Raw genomic sequence first — 27,736 nt, forward strand, 5'->3', positions numbered from 1 at the left:
AGAAGGGAGATGGACACATAACTAAAGGCCACACATTCACAAAGCTGGCCTTGCCTCATTCAAGCAGAAAATAAAAAAATAAAAAAAATCGACAACAAAAATGGAGCATTCACATTAGCTGAACTGAGGCGATTTTCCCCGCTTGCTTTTTCAAAATACCACATCATGCGTCGGTATACTTAGAAAAGGCCGAGCAGCAATTAGGTCATTTGGACATTTCCTTGGACTATTTAAAGGTTGTGTAGAATTAGGAAAATGCTGGTGCAAAAGTGACTCACGCATGCAGTGCCCGGAATTCCCTGACTCCCCTTCTTCGCTTTGGCCACCGGACTACTTTCCTTGGCCTCGGCGAAACAAATTGAAATAGCTTTTGTAAAAATAAATACAGTAATGATAACTGACTGCCGTTCTGCCACTTGTCTCCTCAGAGGTGGCTGGAGTCGGAGGCTGTCAATTCCTACACTCAGGAAATCTGTTTGTGCTTTGAGCTTTGTTGGCATGACTCATTGAGGCAGTGTTGCCAAAGCAGACATACTGTACAAAAATACAAACAGATACAATATCTGCTTGGAAACAATAAGGTAACAAATAAAAATTAGGAAAGAAAAAGAAATCAATAAAAAGAAACTTACTTAATACTACTATATGGTTTATAAATGAAAGGAAACGTATGCAATACTATATAAAATAGATATACTCTCTCTCTCTCTCCTACCCCCCTCCAGTTCTGTTTGCATCTCACTGTCTCTCTTCTTCTGCTGCGATTGCCCTGTTTCTCACACTATCACTCTGTTTCCACTCTTCCTCTGTCCTACACTATCACTCTGTTTCCACTCTTCCTCTGTCCTACACTATCACTCTGTTTCCACTCTTCCTCTGTCCTACACTATCACTCTGTTTCCACTCTTCCTCTGTTCCCTCACTCCTACTCCATCATCCTCTGCCATTCTCTCACACTCCACTGCTCACTTCCAACTCCCTAGTTCTGTTGTTTGGCTTAGCTTCTCCAGTTGGCAGTGTGTGTGTGATCCACCCCATCCTTTTCCCTCCTCCTCCCCCACCCCCCCTCATCCTCCCCTGGGCCTGCAGCCCCTCCATCAGCACCCCCCCCTGCCATGGGTCCAGGGTCTGGAGCTCAGGCGTGTGGCCACTGGAGGCATGACACCCACACGCAGAATGACACCATTTGTTTTGGCTCCTTCCTGCACCCCGAAATTGGTACATTTTTATGTCTCATTTAGTTTCAGTGTCCGGTTTTCCAACCGACCTTAAAGCAAGTCTGAGAGGTTAAGGTGAGGGCTATGAAAATGAGAAAGTGGTGTGTGTGTGTGTGTGTGTGTGTGTGTGTGTGTGTGTGTGTGTGTGTGTGTGTGTGTGTGTGTGTGTGTGTGTGTGTGTGTGTGTGTGTGAGAGAGAGAGAGAGAGAGAGAGAGAGAGAGTGGGAGAGAGAGAGAGAGAGAATAGTGTGTGTTTGAGAGGAACAGAGAGAGAAAGAGAAAGAGAGAGTGCTGGCATCGATGGAGAGTGTAGAAGGGCTAGGGTTTCCCACAGAATTAATCACCATGGATACGGTCAGGTCTATAGGAAATGTGTAACTTCCTGCCCATCAATCTGGCCTCTGGCTTGTGCTGGGCGTCTCTGGGTGGCTCTGTGCGTATGGTCATATTTACCTTAATCTTGCCCAGGAGCAGGCCTGCTGCAGCCATTCTCAAATGACCCCCTCCCCCTCCCACACACACACACACACACACAGACACACATGCGTTCTCATACCGTGACCCATGCATACGCTCACACAGACACACACACACATTCATACACAAAGAGAGAGAGAGAGAGAAATAGAGAGGGAGAACCATACAGTTAACCACACACATAAAGACATACATGTGTACGCATACCGGAACTGTCAACCACATAGACATGAAAACACACAGACACACACACACACACACACACACACACACACACACACACACACACACACACACACACAGACACACACGTAAACACACACACGCAAGCAAACATACCAATACAGTGAACCACAGACATACACACATGCAAACATACCAATACAGACGACCACACAGCACACACCCATGCAGACAGTGAACCACACAGAGTGACATATGTGTGTATACAGTTTGGGCACACAGAGACGTATAGGAGACATATGGCAAAATATGTTTGATACATTTTGAGCCACAGCACACAAACACACTCTCTCTCTCTCTCTCTCTCAATCTCTCTCTCTCTCCCTCTGTCTCTCCACCACACACAAATACACATGCAGAAGCACAAAGTCTCTCATGCACACAAGTCTCCTGCAGAGAGAGGACATGTTGATCCAACTCAATATAACCCTTCTTTGTCGCTCTGTCAATCCTTTGAGCTGCTTGCTTGTTGACACTCTGCTCTGCTTTTTGTGGTGAGGATTCATCCGATATCCAGCAAACATATCAAAGCATTTTTGCTTTATTTCCGCTATATTTCATTTAATGGTCCATGACGTTCACATCATAATAATCAAATCCATCAAATATTGTGGGCAACTTTTTGAACTTACCTGCGGTTTCTACGGGTTATGTAACTGATCAGCAAGCTTTAACATGCGCTTTAAGTGCACAGCTCCTGTCACAGTAGATCACATTCCTTGATATTCACACACAGCTGTCTAGATACGGCATGAACAGATGAGGTGAGCCGATTACCGCGGAATTCTTCGAAGTGTTCATAAATGGCTCAAAGGATATTGGCAAAGATCTACAGGTACATCCTTTGAGCTTCATGCTTCATTGATTTGTGTGACTGCTGATTTTCTACAGTGCATTATAAGTTGAGCATGTCCATTTGGATTTGATTTGCGGGTGTTCTGAGTAGATAATAATGATCTGTACCATCATTACAACCATTATCAGTATCGTTATGCAGAGCCATCTGCGTTTGTGGAACTGGCACAGCCATGATACATGCTGGTTCACCCAAGACAGGCTCCTCCGGCTGTGGACTTAGCTGTGAAATACCTCCATGGGAAATGTGTTCCTGCCTGTTCCCCGAGAAAAGGCCGCGCAGGTCACGGTACACAATGGTACGGCACACAACGGTGCACTCCCCACCGCCAGCGGAGCAGACGGTTCTCACAAAGCCGTGCTGATGCAACCGGTGTTCAGAACGAGCACATGCTGAGCTCCCGAGGCTCGTTATCCATCAGTCTGCGCCTCCTCCGAGGGAGTGGGGAGGATAATGGCCTTCTTAGCTGCTATTGCAGACAGCAGTGGCCAGAACTCAACCAATAAACATCTCGTTTTACTGTCCCCCCCTCTGCCGCACCGAAACACTTAAAAAAGAATTTTGTCGATGTAAGTGGTGTGCGATAAAGTAGACTGTCATGGCGTAAGGATAAGGATGTTTTTTTGTCATTGTGAGCCACAGAGATCCCAGGTGAGATGTTTCTGCTGACAGATTCATGCACCTTTGCTCGACCTCTAAATGATCTGTCAGCTGTCTGGACATAGACGAACTCTTGAACTCAGTGAGGAAGTATTTTTGCTCTTTAATGAAGGGAAGTGCATCCTAGCATGCTTCTGAGTAGATGCATTTGTAAACCGAGGAAAAGCCACTTCCATTTCAATATGCTTCCCTGCTGATGGATCTCGAGGATCTGAAAAGCCACTCCAGTGTAATCATGCCAATACACACAAGCAGTGGTTTAGCTCACTAGTAATGAAGAATATTCATATGCAGCACTGGACATATTACTGTAAAACGTCTATATAACTTCTACACTGCAATACGCTGACAACTTATCAAGTTCATTCTGTGAATGGCACTGACACCTAACCCTGCAACAGGCTTTATCAGGTGAGGTTGCCCTTTTCTGACTCCCTTCTGTGGTGTTGGATTGATATCAACTTCCCCCGCTGAACTGCTTGGCTTTGTAAAAAAAAAAATGCCTTGTTCAAATCACAACCTGGAAATTTTATGGAGCCAAATTCAACCGAAAGAAGTTGTAGGTGTGTTTCTCCTTGCTTGTTTAGTTCCTTTTTACACAGTGTTGACATAAAGCAGATGTGATTGGCAATACGTGCTTCACGCCTCTCACACAGACAACTCTTTCCCCACTCTTATTAAAATGGCTTTGTGTTGACATCCACAGAGCCCATGCATGTGGACAGCTTCCATTAATTCCCGTATTGATTCAGACACTGAGTAGGCTGTGAAAATCTATACACCCCAGTGACAGTCTGTGGGTGTTGAAGTAGGAGTGACTCTGCCAGTAATTGTTCTGTGTTGACAGTATTTAATGGACAGGATGTTTTTGCTAAATGCTGTATTTTAACACAGTTATAGTCAGTAGAGACATGTAAACAGTTTAGATGTGTGTAAGTGAGAGTGAGAGAAGGAGAAAGAGACAATTGTAACTGGAAAAAAGACAGAAATGGATGTGTTGGTGTTTGTGTTGTGTGTGTTTGCTTTCCCTGACCATATGTGTCTTTACTTTACTGAGCCTTTTTAATACAGCACTCTCTTTTGAGCTGTGTCAAATTCAATAATGGGCTTTTCACAGGGATATGCACTTGGACGATGAATTCAAGTACTTGGCCACAACATAGAGGCATGAAAGTCATATTTCCTCAGGGGTCTAAAAAAAAAGTTTTTGAAAATAAATTCTGAAAATAAAAACAGGAATCACGCTTATCTTCCAAAACAGCACCTTAGTCTTAGCCAGTTTCTCAACTTGACAGTAGCCCGCTGTTTAAAAGACACCCTTGAGCCTTTGTGATTGATAAGATCGAGCTGAAGTTGGTGGGAATGTCGAAGGCGAATAAGACTTTGAATAATCCCTCATTAGTTATCTGTCTGTCTTGTCTTTGTTGATGTGGTGCGTTGGCAGGCCCAGAAAGACAGGAAGTTGTGTGTGGATCTCATATTAAGTCTGGAGGTTTCTGTCTCCCCCTCTCCCTGGATCCTCTGCAAAGTTCATTTCACAGCTATTAAAATAGATCTCGGTTTGAGCCGCAACCAAATCCTCTGACCCAGGCTGGACTTGCGAATAGAAAATATTGATGGTATAAAGAAAGTTATCCACTGGAAAGCCTGCTTTTTCAATGGGGACTTTGTCAATCATGAGGTGGTATGTGTCGGGTTTGGGGGTTGGTTTGTGTATTGGGGGGTATCAGAAGTTTAAATGGAACCAGAGAAGTTGTTGCCCAGTTCTTCCCGTTAATATCCTGTGGACGTTCCCGTCGGCTCAAGGCTAGGCTATCATTTCCCAGTTGCTCACGACTCAGTGTGTGAGTAATGTTCCACGGTCTCCCATGAACTGGCGGAAAATTGTGTCAAAATCGGAGGGGCAAAATGGCTTTTTAAATGTCCTGAAACAAAGATTCCATCATGTTTGCGGAATGCGGTGGAGAGCAATATGGAAACAGACTGGCTCGAAAAATGCAGTGGTAATAAAAATGGTCTGAAGAAAGGGGGTGGGTGGTGGGTGAGTAAGGGGAAACTTGGGAGGGGGCTATGGGGGAGCTTCTGGAATTACACGCTGGGTCTGCCCCTCCCCGGCCGCACGTCTACCCTCAGCACAGCTAACCGCAGGTCTGCTGGAATTGGGGGGGGTGGGGGGGGGGGTCTCTCGGGGGGTGAGGGGAAGGGAAAGCCTCCAGTGTTGCTCATGGTAGCAATTGAGCTGCGTTCCAGGGTGATTAAATTGCATCCTGAAGTGTGCTGAAAACCACGACACACACACTCTCTCAGACACACACACACACACACACACCTATACACACATTCTCTCTCTCTTTTGCTTCCTTGCCCTTCTGTTTCTCTTCATCTCCATTTCTCTTCCTCTCACACTCTTTCCTTTTTTCTCTCTCTACTTTTCCCTCTCACTCTTTCACTGTTTACTCTCTTTAGCTCTCCTTCGCAAACACACCTCCAGTACATGACACACACACACTGGTGCTGCACCACCGCCTTAGTGGACTGTCACCATCCCTTTTTTTCCTGATTTTGTTCACTCACAGAATAATCAGGATCTGCTCAGAGTAGACTTGCTGCCGCTGTGTTGACAAGCCCACATTTCAAGCGCTCTACCTGCATAAAAAGCAGAGCCAGACCGCTGAAACAACAAACCGAATTAAGAGAGATTCTTTTCCGTCCAGAGGCCCGGCGCTTTTAGGGAAACCATACACCCCTCACAATGCTGACATCTCCTGTGCAAACAGAAGCGCAAAAGGCTCTTTAAAGGCAAATTGCCTGGATAATGGATGTTTCTAAAAATACGTCAGAGAGAGGCTCCACTGAATGCTGGTTTGGCTGACGGTCCCTTGCGCGTTTTTGGCCGGACTCCAGCCGTCTTCGCCTGGGCGGGCAGGCTGGCCTCCGGCAGGCAGGCGGCCTCTTAGAGAGGAGTGCGAGCGGAACGAGCGAAACGGCCGGACGGCGTTACTGATGCTACCTGATCCCCCCTCTCCCCCGCCGTAAGCCTCCGACAAAACAGACACAATCCACCTTTGCTCTAGGCATCTACCGCCCACCCACCCCCCCCCCCCCAGATACTGGCAACACAAAACAAACACACACACACACACACACACACACACACACACACACACAGCACATTTCTCTTGCTCTTTGTGATCAGAGTGATCCTTTCTGTATTCTCCTAGACAATGCTGACAAAAAAAAAAGAAAACACGCATACACACACAAACAATGCCAACAAAAAAGAAACAAGCACACATGTACACACACACTCACAGAATTTTGCTCTTTGTGATCTGAGTATAATCCTCTCTCTCTGTCTCTCCCTCTCTCTCTCTCTCTTTCCTCTTCTCCTCCAAGTCAGAGGGGTGGAGATGGTGGTGGAGATGGAGGTGGTGGTGGTGGAGATGGTGGTGGAGATGGTGGTGGTGGTGGTGGTGGTGGGATGGGATTTGGGGGAGGCAAGTATGAGCCCGAGAGCGAGTAGGAGTTAAGGCTGGTCGTCTGAGAGCGCCGGGGGTTTGTTTGGGAACGCCACCTGATGCGGCTTTATTCCTCTCCAGCGCGGTTGAAGGGAGCTTTTGTGTGTGGCTAGCGTGTGAGCTCGCGTGCGTGCGCGTGTGTGTGTGTGTGTGTGTGCGTGTGTGTGTGGCTAGCTAGCGTGTGAGCTCGCACGTGTGTGTGTGTGTGCGCAGAAGCAGCAGCAGCCCCTGCCGTGACTGAGGCGGAGGCTCCTCCTCCTCCTCCTCCTCCTGTGGATGGACGCGTCCGGGGGCATTTCTCGACGCGGCGTCGTGCCACCCCAGCTGACGCCCGCTCGCCCCGCTACCCACGGCGCGTAGGGCCCGTCCTGCGGAGCCACGGAGTCCTGCGGTCGGCGCCGGAGAGAGAGTCTGACGGGCAGACGGCCTGGTGTTTTATGCGTGCTGGAAAGCAGCGTCTGTTTACATTATATTTTCTTATTAAAGGCGTGTGTGTGTGTGTGTGTGTGTGTGTGTGTGTTGGGGGGAGGGCGAGGATGCAAAGAATAGGTGCTTTTGTTTAAATGGCAAGAGCATATGTGCGTTCGCATTGTATAATCTCTTGAGTGGCACATCCACTGTGTGGAAAAAGTGATTCAGTCGTCGCGTGAATGTCTTCGCTTTCACCAGCACGAAACTGGCGCAGAGGGGGAACAAAAAACAGCTCAAGTGCTGAAATGCACAGCTAGAATTCTATTGAGCATCTGTTTGTGAGCCAGCGGAGACCAGAAAAGGGTCATAAGGCCCTCCACTTTACTGTTGTGATCTCGCTCGTGATAGCGTAATGACTGCATAATTGAAAGGCCTTTAAACAGTGGTGGTTCCAAAACACAGTGCCTGTCAAAAATTCCTCCCAGAAAAGCCCCTATTCTTATCTGATGGATGACCCGAAACGTCTGAACAAAAGGCCACCGGCACGCTCTCTCTCTCTCTCTCTCTCTCTCTCTCTCGCCGGTGTCTGCGCCTCGCTCACACTGGTGTTTAAGCACAGCAGGGGCAGAGCCCTCAGGAAATTGAGTTCTCACCATATGACTGAAAGGCCGTGCAAAAACACATACGTACTCATTAGGCTGTACGCAAAAACGCATTCGGTACACACAAACACACGTGTGCACGCGCGCACACACACACATACTCAAAGACACACACACACAGTACATATACATTAAGCATAGACAGATGACATGTGAACAAACTCAGCCAGTGCACACACAAACTCCATTCTCCCACAAACACTGTCCCCACCCCATGGTTTTGTCTGGGCGGTGAGTGTGGTGGGGTAGCCATACGGGGCGCCACAGCCTGAGGGCGTGTGTGTGTGTGTGTCTGTGTGTGTCTGTGTGTGTGTGTGTGTGTGTGTGTGTGTGTGTGTGTGTGTGTGTGTGTGTGTAGTTTGTGTGTGTGTGTGTGTGTGTGGAGTTTGTGTGTTTTTGTGTGTGTGTGTGTGTGTGTGTGTTGGTTAGTGTGTCAAGTGTGGCATTTTGGAGATTTGACACCCACTCTGCTCAGAGTGCTGGAGGGCGCCTTAATTGACTTATAAAACTGCTTAAAAAGCTGCTTTTATGGAAGCGCCGTTCAGACCAGCGTCAGAGGTTTTGATATCGTCATGCTCAGCAATCTGTCTTTGTCACGGGCCTCCCAGCGCTTTTGCGCACCCCGTCCAAAATTCCAGCGAAATGCGAGCCCTCTGCCTACCGGCTTTTTGCGAAGTCAAATACAGAAAAGAGGGAGAGAGAGAGAGAGCATATGAAAAGAAAGGAAAGTCTCACCCAATTGACAGTGTGATATGTCTTGGGCATTCGGAGAGGAGCACAGGATGGGCCTGCCGGCGGGGACAGCTTGTTTGACCAGAGGCTTGGAGCAGTGAGTGTTGGAGAGAGAGAGTAGGAGTGTGTGTGTGTGTGGGGGGGGGGGGGCTACTGAGGTGGAGTAGGGATGGTATGAAGATGACCCTTTCCTCTTTGTGTGCTGACAGCTCGGCCTTTGGTGCTACTTCTGAGAGGACACTGTGATTCTCCGCTCCACACACTTTGTGGTGTCGGGGTCTTCCGTCTCTCTCTCTCTCTCTCCCTCTCTCTCTCTCTCTCTCTCTCTCTCCCTCTCTATCTCCCTCTCTCTCTCTCTCTCTCTTTCTCTCTCTCTCTCCCTCTCTTTCTCTGCACCACACAGTGATAGCAAACACTGAGAGAATGTGATGTATGGCCCACGGCCGGATCAAGAGCAACAGTGCCATTCCTCGCTCCCTCCTTTTCTCTCTCTTCTTTCCCCATCTCTCTCTGTCTCCCTTTCTCTCTCTTTGCTTTCATCTCCCTTTCTCTCACCTTTGCTGTCTTCTACTCTCTTACTTGTTCTACCCTTGATCAGTTTTTGCTCTTTTTTTGACCTGTTTAATCTCTCATACACACACACACACACACACACACACACACACACACACACACACACACACACACACACACACACACACTCACACCCACACCCCCACACACACACCCACCTACACAATCCTGCACTCACCCACTTACACACCCACTTACACACCCACCCACACACACACACACACACACCCAGACACACACACACACACACACACTGACCTGATGGTTTTGGCTTTACTGCGGCCCTGTCTGCTGGGACTGCAGGCCTGTGCTGTGCTGCGTGGCGCTAAAGACACTTGGGCTTTGAGAGGCGCGGGAGCTGGGGAGTGGATGTGACTTTTCACAGCTGGGCCCAAACCCAGCCAGCGCTCATCCTCCCTGCAGGCCCACCTCCCCGCCGCATACCAGCCCAGGGGTGAGAGAGAGCCCACAGTGGACGCGGTGGAGGGGGGGGGGGGGGGCATGATGTGAGCTGGTGCTGGTTGTCTGTGTGTGTGGATGTGTGTGTGTGTGTGTATACTGTAAGTGTGTGAGGGGTGACGGAGTGGATGTAGGGGGGTTTGGAGTGTGTATCTGTGGGGTAGGGAGGCAACATAACTCAGTTTACCCCATTGTTTCTGTGCAAGGCCCTTTGTATCATAACAAGGGTATTTTGTCTGTAAATGTGTGTGGTGTGTGTGTGTGTGTGTGTGTGTGTGTATGCTTGTGTACATGTGCATATCATCTGGACTAAGGCTTTTCTGTGTTTACAGCTGAGGGTGTTTGTGTCTTTTGTGAGCATTTTTCACATTGCGTCTTCACTGCTGGAGTGTGTAATGACTTACTAATAGGCTCTGTTTTCTGGGAGAGGGTCAATCACTCACACACACACACACACACACGAGCATGCACGCCCACACACACGCGCGCGTGTGCACACACACACACACGCACACACACACACACACACACACGCACACATACACACAAGCATGCGCGCCCACACACACACACACACACACACACACACACACACACACACAGGTATGACCTCAGGCATGACCTCAGGCTCTGCTCAACTTCTGCTCAAGCCTACAGTGGTAGCAAAGACCCAGGTGACCCTTTAAATGTTCACCCTGGGTGTGTTGTGTGTTGGTGGGTCTCAGTCCCAGTTTTACTCAAGTACCACTCCACCCATTCCAGAGAACTGAGAGAATGCCTCTATCGCTCTCAGTCCTACTATTCATTGGAACAAGATTTTTTCTTTTCTTCAATCTTGGCAAAGTCTTCCATGCTGTTATTTCAGTGATATATTTGCTCTGGGTCTTCCATGAATGCCGTTAGTCATTGTTGTACAAGGTCGGCATGGATAGAAATGTGATCTTATCTTAGTAGATGGGTTGAGATCATCTGATACGTGACAAGAAGGAATGTGTGTGTGTGTGTGTGTGTGTGTGTGTGTGTGTGTGTGTGTGTGTGTGTGTGTGTGTGTGTGTGTGTGTGTGTGTGTGTGTGTGTGTGTGTGTGTGTGTGTGTGTGTGTGTTTGTGTGTGTGTTTGTATGTGTGTGTGTGTGTGTGTGTGTGTGTGTGTGTGTGGGTGTGTGTGTGTGTGTGTGTGGGTGTGTGCATCTGTAGATGGGTGTGTATGTGTGGTCATTTATGTCTCAGTGGTCATCTATGTCTCGTCATAGCCTAACTAAAACTGAGCTGTTGCTGGGAATCATATCTGAGATAAGATTATATGGAAGTGCCGTAATGAATCATACCCTCCATAGTTCAGCGTGAGAAGCACATAAAGTAGACCGCATTCATGGCTCGAATTTCCAGAGACCATTTTATTTTAATGAATTCAAATGAACTGCAAATTTCAAAATAAACTCTGGCAACCTACGGTTAGCAGCTACATGTCAAGACAGTCCAGCTCGATGGCACTGGTGATGTTTACAAATGCTAATATGGCACATTAACCTGATGACTGAAGAAGATGGATGGTTGAACCTAAACTGTGTTTGACATGGCCCTCTGAGCCTGAGTCCTCTTCCAGACACTGTGAAAGAGCCACAGTCTCATGCCACTCTCCCCCCACCCCGGCCCCGGCCCCCAACCCTCACGCTCCCACACTAACAAGTGTCAACTGTGCCAGAATGATCAGTATGTTGCCACTTGAATACCAATAGCCATTTCCAGGCAAAATATTTTTTTGTTCTGTTTTTGTTGTTTGTATAATCCGCTCGCTGACATTTCTCCCGTGCCAAAGCCAACAGTCCTGTGTAATTTTTGTGTCTGTCTGTCACAGAGGCAGGATGTCCTAGGCAAGGTTGAAACCACAAAACCTACAATAAAACGACGGGACCAATAAATGAGATACTTCCATTCATTAACAACTCAGTGTTGCTGCCCACCACGATACCTGGAGGAATCAGCAGGCTGAAAGTGTGAAGTGCTAGGCCTCCATAATGCCCTATAGATGTACAAAACAGAACGGAAACATCTAGAACAAAAAGGGTGAAAGTGGACTGAGGAGTGAAAGTGTCCCTCCCAGCCCTCTCTCTCTCTCTCACTCTCTCTCTTTCCCTCTCTCTCTCTCTCTCTCTCTCTCTCTCCCTCTCTCTTTTCCCTGTCGCTCTGTTCAGTGTCGCCCAGTGGCTATCCTCTGGGTCATTGTTGCTGCTCTGTAATTACAAGGCGAGGCCATGTCATTTAGACATGCCATGCATGACACTCAGGGGGGAGGAGGTCATGTGACTGGGACATGTGGGTTTTTTCAGTGAGCTTGCAGCCCCAGTGTTAAAAGCCTTGCTTTTTTATTTATTTAGCCCCTGCTTTTTACTTATTCTTTGTTTCCTTCCTCTTCTTCCTCTTCCTCTTCTTCTTCTTCTTCGTCTTCTTCTTCTGGAGAATTATAAGCAAGAGTCCGATCCAATTTTTCAACGAGTTAAGACTAAATCAATCTTTCATTCCCCCTGCCAGACGGGAGACGTCCAACAGGGCGAGCGGTCTTGGGGAATCACAGGTGTTCCTACGCTCCAGTTAGGAAGCTGAATACAGGCCCAGATAATGATGATAAAGCCCCCCCCCCCTCACCTCTCTCTCTCCCCCCGCCTTGCGGCCACCATGTTAGCTGTCGGCGTTATTGCCCTGTGCTTCCCTCTGATCTTCGCAGGCATATTGCTGTTATTTATCATCTGACGGAGGACTGCAACATGCCTTCATGAGCAGTGGAATGGCTAATTAAACATCTGTGTGAAAGAGAGCCTTTTTTGTGCTCATTGCTCCCTCAACTCTCCCCTTCTGTGTGTGTGTGTGTGTGTGTGTGTGTGTGTGTGTGTGTGTGTGTGTGTGTGTGTGTGTGTGTCTGTGTATGTGGGTGGGTGGCAAGCTCTGGCCTGTGATTATTTTTCTCCCAGTTTCCCAAATGGACTGAAGGCATGGGTACAGTGGGAGCTGGCCCGGTCCGTGTGTGTGTGTTTGTGTGTGTGTGTGTGTGTGTGTGTGTGTGTGACTTTCTGCTTGGTGGCTGTGGTCACTCACCGGCACAGAGGGCAGAGTCAAAGACCTGGATTGTGCGCGCGGAGGAGGGCAGCACCGCTGCGCAACAAACGGGGCTTTCTGCTTCGGTGTGTGTCACTGGAATTAAACGTTGGCCCGGGGTGGAGCGGAGTGGAGCGCTAGCGTTTGGTTTAGCTGGCACAGGGATCGCATTCTGTTGCTACCTCTCGGCTGCCTGCTGCCTGACCCCAGATGAAAGAACAGAGAGCCAAAGCAGAGCATATGGAGTCGATAGAGTGTCTCCACACAACGGTTAGAGCAACTTGTAGAGAGAGGCGTTTATAACACTAGGGGTCATGGCTTCCCCTGCCTTGAAACCAATACTGGTTACTCATGAAAATGTATATCTTTATTATTAGTCGCTTTGGACAGAAGCATCCGCTGAGTGGGTGTAATATGCTCTCTGTTGTTCTGCTGTTGACACCAGGACATTTTTCACTGCTCCTTCCCCTCAGAATCCGTCGGTTTGTCACGTAAATTCGTGGGTTTTTCATGGCGTTCCTGGTTGTATCAATAGCTCCGTTCTCTCTCTCAGGCATCCTCAGTGTTTTGCTCTCTCCCATTTTCCCCGGTCCTCTGCGCTCACTCTCCCAGCCCTGCGTAATGCCTCCCATCTGCTGAGCTGATTTGTTTTGTATGTCGGTGACACACACGTTTTATGTGTGATTTTACACCATGGAACTATGAATCAAGAATCACACTTCTTATTTTATTATTGTCATTGTTGATGATAATTACAAAGTCAGTAGGAAAGTATTCACCGTACCCAAGATGTGTTTTGTTGGCGGTCTAACACTGAGGTCATCAAATTGTTGCCAATAAAGGGGCAGGTCTTGGTCTACATCTTTCAATCATAAAAAGGAAAAATCATTTAAAGAGTTGATCTGTCAGACTGGACTTTATTTTGGAAAATTCTAGTGCCTCTGAGCTCTTGGTGCATTTTGACAAAAATGTAGCAAGACTGCCCTCCAGTGGTGAAAAATGGCACTTAAACAGACATCTTGAGGTCTTGAAAACAGCCTGTAGTGAGCTCTGATTTCTTACTGTTTCCCATGAAGATCTCCCTCGCACATTATTTTGTCAATGCTTAAGTAATTCATATTATGTGAGAATGCCAATATATTTGATATTGTTGGATTGAAAATTTTCCATGAATGCACATCATTCTGATACATCCTCTTTGTCTTTGCTTTGTTTCTTCACAGGCCCTTCAGATAGTGATGGGACTTCTCTGCAACATGAGGGAGAGGGGAGATTAATGAGAAGAGACGATACTCGCTCCTTTCTACCTGTATGACAGGAGGCCTCTTTAGCTGCACTCCAGAGCACAATGTCCCAGTGTCGTCTGCGGCACAGATAAGGGACCTGGCCTGCCGATCCAACTCCGTGCTGGTATCATGGCGGGAGAGATTAAGAGAACGTACGGCACCAAAGAACTGGATGCGGGGTCTAAGAAACTCGAAGAGGGCTCAACGAGAGAGCAGTACGGCGAGAAACGTGTAAGAGGTTCTCCGGAGCACTACTCGAATGGAACCGTGAAGTTCCTGGACAAGGACCGAGAGAGCACACAGCAACGCGAGGCCGTGATAAGGCCCCAGCAGGCGGGGAAAATAGACTTTAAGTCGCTGCAGAACCGCCCCAAGTTCACCAGCGACAGCAGGCCATGGCCCGGGGGTAAGGGCAGCCCCCAGTCGCCAAGCGGCAAGAGCCGGAACCGGGACAAGGGCAAGAAATCCAGCAAGTCGGATCGCGGCAACCCGCAGCAGCTGTACCGACTGAGCATCACGAACCCCCGCTCCAACAACCCCACGATCGGGATCGCCTACCCGCAGCAAAAGGTGCCGCCGCCCAAGAAGCTGGAGGCCAGCCGGGGACCGGTGTCCGGCAGCTACAGGTTCCACGTGCCCAGCATCCCTGAGCGGGAGGCCGAGCTGCAGCAGGAGGAGCGGAGCTACAGCCGCTGCTTCCCAGAGGGCCCCTCCAACCTCACCTCCTCCAGCTATACCTCACAGGTGGTGGTGGGGGGCAACTCGGGGGGACCACCTGCTCCCCAGCACTCAGCCTCCACTCAGCAGCAGCAGCAGCAGCAGCAACCACAACAGCAGCAGCAGCCGCCACCACAGCCACAGGGTCCTCTGGACACCAGTGGGTCACAGCCCTCTGGTCAGATGCTCTTCTCAGACTTTCAGCTGAACGGGACCGACGCGTGGCAGTCGCCGGAAAGGACGCTCGCTGGCGCCGCCTATGGGATTACAGCGCAAAAAGCCAACATCGGCGTTGAGCCGAACAAGGCCGGCTTCATGCCTATGTCCTACCAGTATGGCTTTCCGCTGCTGGAGGACTCGGCCACGGACGCTTTTTCTTGCGACCAGAACCCTCCGTCACAGGATTATATGGACGCTTCCTTGGCCTCTTCTGGCCAGGTGCCTCACAACCCGTTTGCCTTCCAGGCCTCCGCAGATGGACAGGAGGCAGGACAGGGCGGCAGTGGTCAGTTCGGCGGCGAACAGAGCGACGACAGGCCGCCGTACACCCTGCCCTCTCAGCCGCAGCAGTACCTGCAGATCCCACACGGGCCTCCGTCTTCCATGCACTGCACCAGGGGCATGGGCGAGGACACAGGCCTGGGGGAGAGCTCTGGCCCCAGTTCGGAGCAGGGCAAAGCCGGCATGGTGGACAAAACAGACGGAGCAGCGGGCAAAAGGAACTGCCACCCCAAAGACGGCGGTGCCACCGCCGCTGCCGCCAATCAGAGGGTCCTCATTCAAAACAACGTCCACCATATCAGAAACATTGCACAGGGCCCCGGCTCTCAAATGCACTTTCCTGGCAAAGCTTATGGCAGCCCCCCACTTAACGCTGTCCACATGGGCCCAGTGCCTCATGATAAGAACATGGGCAAGAGTCACAGCCGGGCTTCGCAGCCGTGGGAGGGCCAGAACAAAGCCTTTCCGCCCATGGAGCAGAACTCTCTGGCCTACTCCAGCCTGCCAGAGAAATACCCCTTTCCGTGCCAGCCGGCACATGACCAGAGGCAGGGCCCAGGTAAAAACAGCCGCATGACCTGGCAGCAGATCAGGTCAGCCATGCCAAACCAGAACCGGATCGAGCTCTCCAGGCAACTGAGCAATCAGAAGCTGACGTTTGTGATCGCACCCAGCGAGTGGCAGGAGGAGGAGAAATTGCACAAGGCCGGTCCACTCAAAAGTCCTGGCTCCTTCCAGAACAAAAGGCTCTCTGAGGGGTACTCGAACCAAAGACAGGAGAGTGTCAAACAGACTTGTAGCACGGGGTTGCCCCCCTGTCCCTATAAAAGCAAAGCTGAGGCAAGTCACGTGCAGGCCTGCGATGCTAAGAATAAGTCGCTATACTTTGGCATGAACCAATCGATACCCGGGGCATCCAGCAGAGCATGTAACTATCCTCCTATGCAGGTGCCACCCATGGGCATGATGCTTGTGTCCCCCTACGAGTCCCCCTTGCCCTCCCCCACTCAAAACCCTGCCTCTAGCAGTACGTGCTCGTCCCTCTCACCTGCTTCCACGAGCCCTGTCAACAGCAGCTCTGACGATAGCCAAATCTCAAAGCCTGTTGGCCCACCACCATTCTACCATCAGCAACAGGGTAAGGCACTGACATCCACGGATCACCTCAACACAAACCATCACCATTTCCATGCGGATGCCTCGCGCAGTCTGCCCTACCCCACAGACAGACCCAAGGAGGACATGATGGGTTTTCTGCAGAACAACAGAGCACACCCAAAGTCCAGTATGGATAGTAGCAAAGGCTGTATGGACAACTTTGGGATGGAGCATCATCCTCCACCCCCGTACTCCGCCCACCAACTACTGGCCACTTCCTTAGCTACTGCGAACCTCGACCAGTTGGATGTGTTGCTCACTTGCAAGCAGTGTGATCAGAACTTCAACAACCTGGTGTCTTTCCTTGAACATAAGCAGTACTGTGGACAGCATGCGTTTGCACAAAACGATTTCAAAGACATATCAAAAGTCGAGGACCACAAAAAGTTCCAAATGGATCCCACCAAAGCCCTGACCTCTGGGACAGGCTTTTCTCAAATGTCACGTTGCCCATCAGACCTGCATTTATCTCTGCTTGGACTGAGCAAGAATGGTGAACTAATACCTGACACAGAGGCAAAAGGTGACACCAAAGACGACCCCTTGAAATTGAACTTGTTTTCGGGGGGCAACCACCCTCCTGTTTCTCTTCCTGACTTAGAAATGGAGGATGCTAAATTAGATAGCCTTATCACAGAAGCTCTGAATGGACTTGGGTATCAGTCTGACAATGCAGAGATTGACAGCAGCTTTATCGATGCATTTGTGGACGACGAACTCACAACTGCCAAGTGCACGTCAAACAGGCAGACACTGAAAACAAAGGACTGTGTGCTGTTTGAGAGTCGAACCAAGCATGAAGCAACCGCTAGTGAAAGGTCGTACACGCAAGGAAAATGCCCTTATGACTCTGACATAGACAGCCACAGCACTGACAGCAAGCAGACAGAAAGTAGTAATACAGAGAGCCAGAGCTTAGAACAGAGTGATGACACCAACTCCAAGGAGGAGAGCTCGCCAGAGAGTCTCAGTGTCTCCTCCCTAGATAAGAGCAGAGAGCATAAACAGTGGATGAAAGAAACACGAAAGTCAGAAACGACATTAGAGGAAAGTTCAGGTAATCCTCGCTTTGTCTTGTCCAAAAAGTTCTCAGAGCGCTGTGGAATTAAGAGCGTGCAGGAAAGCTCCCTGTTTGTCAAATCATCCGTTCCTCAATCCCCGTCTGGCAACAGGACGTCCACCACCCAGAGGCTCGTGACCCGGGAGGGGAAGAGGAAAAGGACAGGCGGAGGAACATGGAGCAAGGAGCTGATCCACAAAATTGTCCAGCAGAAGAACAAGCTGCACAAGCTCCACGTCAAAGGCACGAAAAATATGCAGTTCTCCCTGGTAATGGAGAGGCTGACCCCCACCGTGCAGACCCCCACGTTCAGGGAATACGACTACGTGTCTGACTCTGACGAAGACTGTGAGCCTCTGAAGATCGCCGGGAAAGGCCGCCTCAGCCAGAGCATCCGCTGCAAGTACACATACACCAAAGAATGCAAGGGCAGAGCGAGGAGCGAGAAAAGCCGAGACCTCCCGTGGAAGCAGGATAAAAACGACTGTTTCGAGTCCAAAAAGGCGGACGATGTGCCCCTGTCTCCCGTGAAAGAGAGGCTGAGGCGGCGGAGCAGCAGGTCTTCCACCAGCAGCGAGCTCAGCACTTCAGTGAGCCTCTCCAGCGACAGCATCAGCAGCCCTAAGAGCACCGACCGCACGGACTCGGACAGCGAGAGAAAAGTCGAGGTGAAGCGGAAGGACTCGGACTCCTTTGAGCAGAACGGGCTCGAGCGGTCACCGCACAGGGTACGCCGAGAGTCCAACACCTCCCTGGCATTGTCCTTCTCCAAAAACACCAAGCGGTACAGCACAGAGAAGATTCTCCTCTCTGCCAACAAAGAGGACTCGACGACCACCACAAAATGCTCGAGCAGTAGCAGCAGGAACACTGAAATTGTGTCTGAACTCACAAAGACCAGGAGTGTTTTTAGATTCAAGAGCACAGAGGTGTCAGCCGTGGCAAAGGAGGACCTTTTCAGCTGTGAGACTGGCATCATGGCGAGAACGGAAGAGTCCACATGTCACACAAAAGAGAGTCACAAAACCTGCTCCAGCTCTAAACTCTACTCATCAGAGGTACTGAGCAACAAGGAGTTAAACAGTAACAGCAAGCAAAAGAAAGATGACAGTTCATCAAAAGTGAAATCATCTCACAAAAGAAAGGATGAAAGTGTCAGTGATGTCGCACTGCAGCATTCAGACACCCCAACAATTGAGTTTGATAAGCTTACTCATGGTGTGCATGGTGACAGCAAAGAGCCAACAAACTTCCAAACTGATTTAGAGAAAAAGCCCCCATCACTGTGCAATGTGCTGATCGATGAAGTGTGTTTGTCCCCCACCAATTTACAAGACGTTGCTGTGCAGAAAGACTCTATGAGGCACAGCCTCATGCCTTGTCCTTTGGAACAGGACCAGAGTTTGTTAAAATCTCCACTCTCGTTTGATACGTCGTCCATGTTTGGAGACCTCACAGTCGGTGCCTTCGACAACAACCTCTATCCAGACATACAGCTGAATAAAGACAGCTTTAGTCCATTGGAGTCGACCAGTGACAAAAAGGAAATGTTTGAGTCCTCCTTTTCTCCTTTCCTGGAGCAAAGGGACTGGGGCTTAATGGTAGATGTCACTCCAGAGCTCCCAGACGAGATCTCCCAGTACAAAGACGACTCCGATGCGGAGAGTGAGAAAAAGAACAGTTTTGGCGCAGTGCCGTTCTCTCTGCCAGACAAAATCATGAACTACAGCACGGGCCTGAGCAATTGTGTGTCCGAGGACGAGCTGGAGATCAAGCGAATTGTTACCGAGCTGGAGAGCCAGCTGCAGACGAACAAGCTCAGCGCTTCCCCGCTGCTCGAGGAGGAGCTCCCGAAACAGCTGACCATGAGCAAATTCTCACCCCTGCGGCTAGACCAGGAAACTGATAATGAGCAGAGCAGCCTAGAGGTGGACTGCGCTGGTGAGAGTTTAGCACTGACAGCACCGAGCTTGCCTGCGGATCCCCACTCTGAAGGATTCTCGGAGCCTGAGATGCCCTGGGCTAGTCCTCTTCAGTTTGGGCTGGTGGAGACGCAGCACTGCCTCCACACCCCGACACACTCCATCACACACACTCACGACACTCTGAATGATAAAGTCGGCACTGGTGGTGACATATCTGTGGCAGAGAGAGACGACCACCCATGTACACCTCATAAATCAGAAGGTGACAGCGACGTCAAGAGCCTGCACACAGACAAATCCGAGGAGATGCTCGAGAATGAAATGTATAAGGAAAATCTTATGAAAAGTCTGGAAGTCATTTCAGACTCCATATTTAAGAAGGATCCTCTGCCACTACCACTGTCGGAATCAAGACTTTTACAGTCAAGCCCAGAGCACTCTCAGAGCAGCTGCCAAGAAGCTAATCATGATTTAATGGGAAATGATACTATATCTGAAGCAGAAGAAACGAGGTTAGACAAACAGTCTGAGGCTCTGTATGCTTCTCCTCGGTCTGTGAGTGCAGGCGGTGAGATGGCCGAAGAGGTAGACACAATAAAATTCAATGACTCCTCAGAGAATCCAGTCACCCAAAATAACATAAATGCCACAGAAAGCTCTCAGATGGGGCCGTTTCATGGCTTGGCGTCACAGCTACATGATCCTCAAAATCCTGTGGAAATATGTGAGCATCTCCAGAGCAAAGCTCTTAAGAGACATCGAGACTCCTCAGAGTCCCCAGAATTATTGTTTCCCACCACTCTACAATATGAGCGAGAGCAGTCAAAGGACTGCAATTGGGCAAGCAGACAACTGGAGCAGGAAGAGACGGAAATTAATTCCAATATAAACTCTGATCAGACAGGCACAGAAGAAGCATCCAAAGAGTCAAAGGTCTCTCAGCCTTGCTATGGCAAACCATCAGTCGAAGAAGCAGAGGAAAAGGGTAAAGAATGTGTAGAAGAGGGCTGCTTGACAGCTCACGAACTGAAAGAATCTGAAAGAGTTGTGGAAGAAGATAGAATAAAAAATACAACAGTTCATCCAGCATGCAGCGTCTCCCGAGAGGATGAGGAGTCAAGTAAAACAGAGAACATTACTGAGGAGTACCTCAGCGCACAGATGACCGAAGCAGCTGCAGAAAGCACTTGCCATGCCTCACCTCAGATTAGTGTCAGTGAACACTTCTCTCATGCTCATGCAAGCCATGTGGACCCAATTAAGGACACTGATATGGACACTAGTGAGGTTATTACCTCAGATCTGCCTGACCAAATCATAGAGGACCCAGGGTACCAAGACATCATGGCTGAGCCCACCTTGACCATAGCTACATCACCCTTAACCCCTGCTGGTGCTGATGACCCTCACGAGGAGGACCAGACCAAGCCTTTAGCCATGCCTCCACTTAGCCCCTGCTTACCAGAATCCCCACCATACAAAAGCCCTGCTTCGCATACAGAGGACACTGAGCTGAAAACAAAATGGCGGGATGACAGTCAGCCAACCCCAGACACAGAGGTGCCCAGAGAGGAGCAAAATGAGTTGAATTGCATGAAAGACACGCTCATCAGTGAACCATCACCAACAGTAGCTGTAGGGCTTGACCACACCAGTGTTCCCCATTTGGAATTTGAAATGACCAAGAGTGAAATGTCTATGTCTGACACAGTGGTCTGTAATTCCATCGTGACTGTCAACTCTAACCTCTCTGTTCCCTCTCCAGCAGAAACATTCCCAAGCAAAGACTCTGTTTATGATTTCAAACTAAGCCCCCTGAGTTACAAAGAAGTTTCCGATAATCAAGAGCACTTTCACTATGATTTCACCTCACTCCCATCGGAAAAAGAAATGGTTGAATACTCATGTATAAAGACAAGTCCAAAATCTGATGATAATCAAAATAATACTGACTTGCTATTACCATCAAATGAACTCAGCACAGGACATGATGAACAGGAACTGTCGACTGATCCAAACAAACTAGAAGCACTGAGCATGCCAGTTATTTCTCTACCAAAGAGCCATATTGAAGATAATGACAATTGCTCATATAGTGATGTGACTTGCAGTCGACAACAAGAATGCATCTCTACAAATAAAATGCATGTCAGCAAGATGGAGAACTGCCATGTAGCTCTTGAGACGATTGATTTCATGGATTTCCACCTGGGACTACTGAAGAAAACAGATGGTGAGGGTTTTGACACATTAACGATTCCTACTGAGGATGTGTCCTTCACCATGAGAGCAAGCAACGCTGTGTCCACTGGTGAGAGACTTCTCCAAGGCCAGGGAGAGACTGCCACAGAATCTTCATCAACATTGACTCCACCAATTCAAACTGAAGAGGGACTTGTTACCAAGCATGCAGAGGCATGCAGAGGCAAATCCTCCCCAAAAAAGAATAGCGCCAGCCACACCGGCCAAGGAAACTTTCAGTGTGAGATTTGCTCAATGTACTTCCGTACTCTGCCAGGACTGAAAAGACACAAAGCCATGAAACATGTGGTGAGAACGAATGTGAGTGTATCCATGACCAGTAACACACCAGTGCCTCTCCAGAAAGACGCTCAGCCGCTATTAAACATACACAGCCTACAAACCCAGGGAAATGGAATGCCTCTTAATGTGGATGAGCCAGTTTTTATGTCAGAAAGCACTGCAAGTGAGCCAGATGCCTCAGCAGAGCCTACCCATAAAGACAAGAAAAAGCATCCAGCAACGGAAAAGACTAGAAAAAATGGCAAGGCATGGAAAAATAAAAGCAGTGGCGTCAGTGGTGAGAGTTATCCATTTAACATTGTGAAGGCTGACCCTTTCCCTGAAGAGCTGCTGTCCATGCTGGACACAGACATACTGCATTCCATACCCCCTGAGTTTCCACCCGTGTCCCAACAAGGATGCTGTCCATTCCCTGAAAAGACAAATGCAACCAGTAGCCATGAAGGGTCTGAAGTGGCCGGCCCAGAGAACCTTACTATGGAGACGGATATTAATGACCATAAGTTCACTACATCTCCCAAAGACTCATTTCATATTCAGAAGCAGGATCTTGTGGCCAGCGATAGTGATTCCCTACACAGTGGCCTAAAACCCTCAGACACCCCAGAAGAAGCAGGCACCAGTGCAACAAATGAAGGGATTGTCAAGGACTTTGAGATGAGTGGGGAGCATGAATTGGGACAGAAAAGCATGAATGCAGAGCTGCAGGAAAAAACGGAGGTGGAGATCAAAAGTGAAAGCAGTAATGACCCCAGAGAAAACACCGACCCACTCAATTGTTCTTTTAAAGATCCCCCAGCTAGTCCCTCTGGTCTTGGACCGGACCTTGACTCCCTCCTTGACGATGAGAGTACATTCTCACAGTTATTCCCTCGGACTGAAGAAATGAAAAGGAAGAAGTGTCCAAGGGTGTACGGCAAGAGCAATAAGAAACAAAAAGTAGCCTCAAATGTGCCAGCTGTTCAGGAATATCCTCCTGCTGACATGTTTCTTGACAGGAGAGAGGACTATAAGGAAAGTAAAACTGACAAAATGTTTGTGAATAATATTAGCGCTCCTGAATATGATATGATGACTATTGATGATGCAATCATACTAGACATGTGTCACAAAGGTGTGATGAAAGGTTCTGCTGAAAAAGATTGTCACAGTGACAGCATGACAAAAGAAAAAGGCTGTGATGAGACCGCAGACCATGGTGCGAACACATTCTTATGCCCGACTGAGGACATCATCAGTAAGGTCCCTGTGCCCTTGGGGCCCCTAAATCCTGTTGCCAACACAGATCCCCTGGTCTCTCCAGACGTTGAGTCGTGCAAATCAGAACACACGGATGCTTACTCTGGTGCTCCTCCCTGTGTTCAGGAAAATGCTTCACATTTCCCCAGCATTGACATTCAGAACCTCAACACCACATTCCAGCTTCCAGAAATTCAGTTTTTTGAACCTAGCAAAGACATCTCGATAGTTGGGAGCATCATCAGTGAAGACGATGTGTTGCAGAGTCTCCCCACTGAGAGTGAAAAACCTTCGAAGAAGCCGGCGGAGCGAAGGGGCAGGAAGCGTGGCGAGGCCGGACTGAAGCCCAAGGACAAACAGTACAAGTGCAAAGTCTGCTTCACCTGGTTCCTCACCTTAGGCGAGCTCAACTTCCACAAGCTCTCCCACAATCCATCACCGCCACCCACCTGCTACATGTGCGTCCAGCGCAAGTTCAGCTCCCGTGAGCAACTCCGCGATCACCTGAGGGAGAAGCACGCCAAGAACAAGGCAGGCGTGTGGGCCTGTGGCATGTGCCTGAAGGAGATATCAGACGTGTGGATGTACAACGAACACCTGCGCGAACATGCCACCCAGTTCGCCCGCAAGGGCCAGACTCAGAGCTCCCTCCTTGACATGCCTGGGTGCTTCATGCAGGAGAACGCTGTGAAGAACTTCATCACCTCCATTATGCAGCACCAACCCAGCAAATCCACCAGAGGAGACAAGTCGCTCTCTAGGGAGGAAAGGAGAGCCATGCAGGACACAGCTGGGCAAGAAACAAAGACAGATGATGACAGCGAGCCCATTGTAACCAAGACCAAAAGCAGTGGCGGAGGTAGCAAGCACAGCACTTTCACTCCGCTCGAGGTCCTGAAGGCTGAGATTGCTCCAAAGAACGTTGAGATGCATCCCAACTGCAAAGACCCCTCCAGAGACTGCCACCACTGTGGCAAACAGTTCCCGAAGCCGTTCAAGCTACAGCGACATCTCGTGGTGCACAGCTTACAGAAGATCTTCCTCTGCAACAAATGCCCCGTCTCCTACCAGGAGGCCAAGGACCTTAAGGACCATCTGAAGAACGAGCACGAGGAGGTCGACGAGTCTGACTCCAAACACACCACTCTGTACACCTGTGAGCTGTGCGCTGACGTGATGCACGTGATCAAAAAGTCCTTCATATGCAGCACTTGCAACTACATCTTCTCCAAGAAAGAGCAGTTTGACCGCCACATGGAGAAACATCTTGCTGGTGGAAACAAAATCTTCAAGTTCAGAGGGGTCCTACGGCCTTGCAAAATGACGACGTCCAAAGACGACAGCTTCAACTCACCACCAAGCAAGAAGAGAAAGATCCTACCAGAGAGCCTGCAGGAAAATAGCTCAGACAGTGGTATTGCCAGCGTTGCTTCTTGCCACTTAGGTCAGAGTGTCGAGCTGGAGGCTCTGAAATCTTCAATGGCTGAGCCTATGCAGTGCAGTGATGACAATGAGCATCAGACAGAGACAAGTGACACAGACGTGAAGACGGAGGACGAGATTGTTGAAGAGCTCAAACAGTGTCAGTTCAATGTAGACTCTGCAGTCCAAACCTCCCCCCCGAAAGCTATTCCAAAGATGGAGGAGAGTGATGATCTGTCCCACGTTGAACCTGCCCAAGAGACAAACAACAACGGAAAAAACGTTAAGTGTATGACAGTCAACTGTGACGTTAAGGAAGAAGATGACCCTCTGGCCAGCCCAAAACAACTCCTTTCACCCATAAGTGTTGCGGGAGACGAAAGAGATTGCACAAGCAAACCTAATCAGTGTTTTTCAGAAGCAAATATCCACGAGAGCTTAAAAGAGGCAGATCATAACAAGAGAGGAGGAGAATCTTCTCCCGGGAGCCAGGACAAGTCACATGCTGGTGATCTGTCCCACAAAGAGCCCCAGTCTTGCAGCCCCAAGCTGACAGAACAAACGAGAGAAGAGAAAGCTAAAGACCACCCTGTCATCACCGCAGCCTGTGACACTGAGGGCAAAGATCCTCCATCTGCAAGTGGCACTGACCAATTTGTTAGTCCTCAGATGAAGGAGAAAGCATCTTCCAGAGCAGGTGAGAACCACAAGCACAGTCCTGGAGCCAGCCCAAGGGCATTGTCTTCTGGAAACGCAGAGGTGTCGCCAGTCCATCATGCCAAGGTCACTGCCTTGACCTCGTCATCCAACGAGGAAAAGGAGTCGACAAGACCGCAGAAAAAAAGGAAAGAGCCGAAAGTGACATACAGCTCACAGAAGACATCGTCAACGGTTGCACGGGAGAATCTCGGCATCGACTCAAAGGTGAAAAAGAAGTTCCGTCTGAGCAAAGCTGAACTCCCTTCAGGCCTGAGAAAGCCAGAGGCCCCAGGTGACTATCCCGTGCTCTCGTCTGTGAAGGACGACATTGTCAGCAACAAGATTGTCTCCAAGCACAGGTCAGGGACTCTTGGCCTGCAACTCAAAAAGGGCTCCCTCGACAATTATCCACCAAAGAAGACAGAGATTGTACGACATTTAAATGTGGAGTTCAAAGGGAAGAGGTTAGGTCCTGGCCGGCCTGTCCAGTCTCCCACTTCCAAAGTGTCAGTGCCATCAATGAACAATTCCTTGAACAAGTCCAAACCTAAAGCAGGGGTCAGATCTGTGGACACACACTCCTACCGCACTGCAGAGTCACAGAATAACCTCCTGAGCCAGTTATTTGGCCAGAAACTCACTAGCTTTAAGATTCCTTTAAGGAAGGACACTTCTGAATCAATAAACTGAGGGAGAGTACCCTGAGTGAGCTGGAGACACCAGAAAGTGGCGGACGAGACTGTACTGGGGAAACGTTCCCGACTCTCCCCTCAGTGATAACGTTTTCACTTTTTATTTAGTCACTTTATTTCTTTTTCATCTTCATTTTTTGTAAATGTACTGTTGCATTAATGTGAGGACCAATTGAAAAGACGAGTTTATGAAATATAAAATATTTTTGAAAGGACTTCCCTTTCCTCTGAAGTTTGACATTATCTTTTTAAGAGAGACTTTATTTCATTTACAAAAAAAAAAGAAAAGAAAAAAATATTACTTGAAAATAAACTGAAAATATTTTTGTTAAATAATGCATGACAGTATGACCTTCACAAGAGCGATTTTCTTTTGGGAGAATAGGACCAAAGGACTCTGCAAAATAATATGGACCATGGCAAAGCATCTTTGTTTATGCTTTAGAGACTTACTGCTTTTATTTCCTTTTACTTTACTGTACTGCAGTGACATTCTTTGTATTGGCTTTTGTATAACATTAACTGGTGCTATTCTATGTTGTACTGTGATGTGAACACAAATGTCGTCCATTGGAAGAGAAAAGGTCACACCTTCTCTTCTCTTCATCCCACATGCTGGTACTCAAGGTCCTGCACAAATGTAGTATGCAAGAAGGAATTACTGTTGATAATATCAAATGGTGCATTTCTTTTTTAAGTGTTTATTTGGCTTCTTGGAAAGGGTATCATGACAGCCTTTTTAATCATTTGCATGAGATCACATCTGTCGAACTCAGGTGCTAACAAGCCCTTATCTGAAAGCTCTCCCGTGCACTGATGTTTCCACACAGAAGACCCACACACCATCATCTGTCTGTCCTGCAAATGTTTAGGACTCTTATTTACTAGATTCCAAAAAGGTGCTTTATCTTGTTTATATGTATCTTAACTTTGTATAATATTGTAGGTAGTTTATTTCTTGTGCAATGCATAATGTCAAAGGTTTATTTTAATAATATGCAACAGAGTCGAAGAATAAGAAGAAAGGGAATTTATGATTGCCATTGAAGTGCTTCACAAAGTGCCTCATAAAGCTGGTTATTGAAAGTCCGCAATTGTCTCCCTTTGTGTCTTTGTTGTCTGAAGTAAAGTGATGATGTATTTCACACAGCTGGAGCATCAGAGAGTGATTTTATTTGTAAGAATCGTCTTAAATTAGACTAAAATACACCAAAACACTAAATATGCTTGGGCCGTAATGAAAAAAGCCAGCTTGATGTTTTTAAAGAGAAAACATGAGGGTAGCCAACAGCAGGAGTCACTCTTGAAACCATCTGAATTTGCAACAATTTGTCAAAACACTATGGAGATTTCCAACAATGCAGGCCATAACCCACGCCAGGACTGCTGGCCCTTTGTGTAGTTGAATATGATACAAACACTGCTGGATCTACTCAAAAGATACTTGTGGATGGCAGCTTTCTTGTCACATCATTTTACCTTTTTATCCAGAGGTACTCAGGCTTCTTTCTGCAGAGCTTCTTTGCTTTGACATTCTCGGCTCCGTGTAATGGACACACATTGTTTCATGCTGTTCACAGCGTACAATGCGCCT

The 27,736-nt window shown here is 48.6% G+C and overlaps 1 protein-coding gene across 1 annotated transcript; it reads left to right on the plus strand.

The window, feature by feature from the left end:
• Window positions 1-14,314: 14,314 nt before the first annotated feature.
• On the plus strand, window positions 14,315-27,225 carry LOC134094413 (zinc finger protein 469). Its single transcript, XM_062547922.1, has 4 exons — window positions 14,315-14,935; window positions 15,086-19,900; window positions 21,992-22,096; window positions 22,397-27,225. Exons 1-4 carry the CDS (start codon window positions 14,315-14,317, stop codon window positions 26,138-26,140), a joined length of 9,285 nt encoding a protein of 3,094 aa, XP_062403906.1. The 3' UTR covers window positions 26,141-27,225.
• The last annotated feature ends 511 nt before the right edge of the window (window positions 27,226-27,736 follow it).

The sequence above is a fragment of the Sardina pilchardus genome, chromosome 10, assembly GCF_963854185.1.
Source record: "Sardina pilchardus chromosome 10, fSarPil1.1, whole genome shotgun sequence".
NCBI classification, from domain to species: Eukaryota; Metazoa; Chordata; class Actinopteri; order Clupeiformes; family Clupeidae; genus Sardina; species Sardina pilchardus.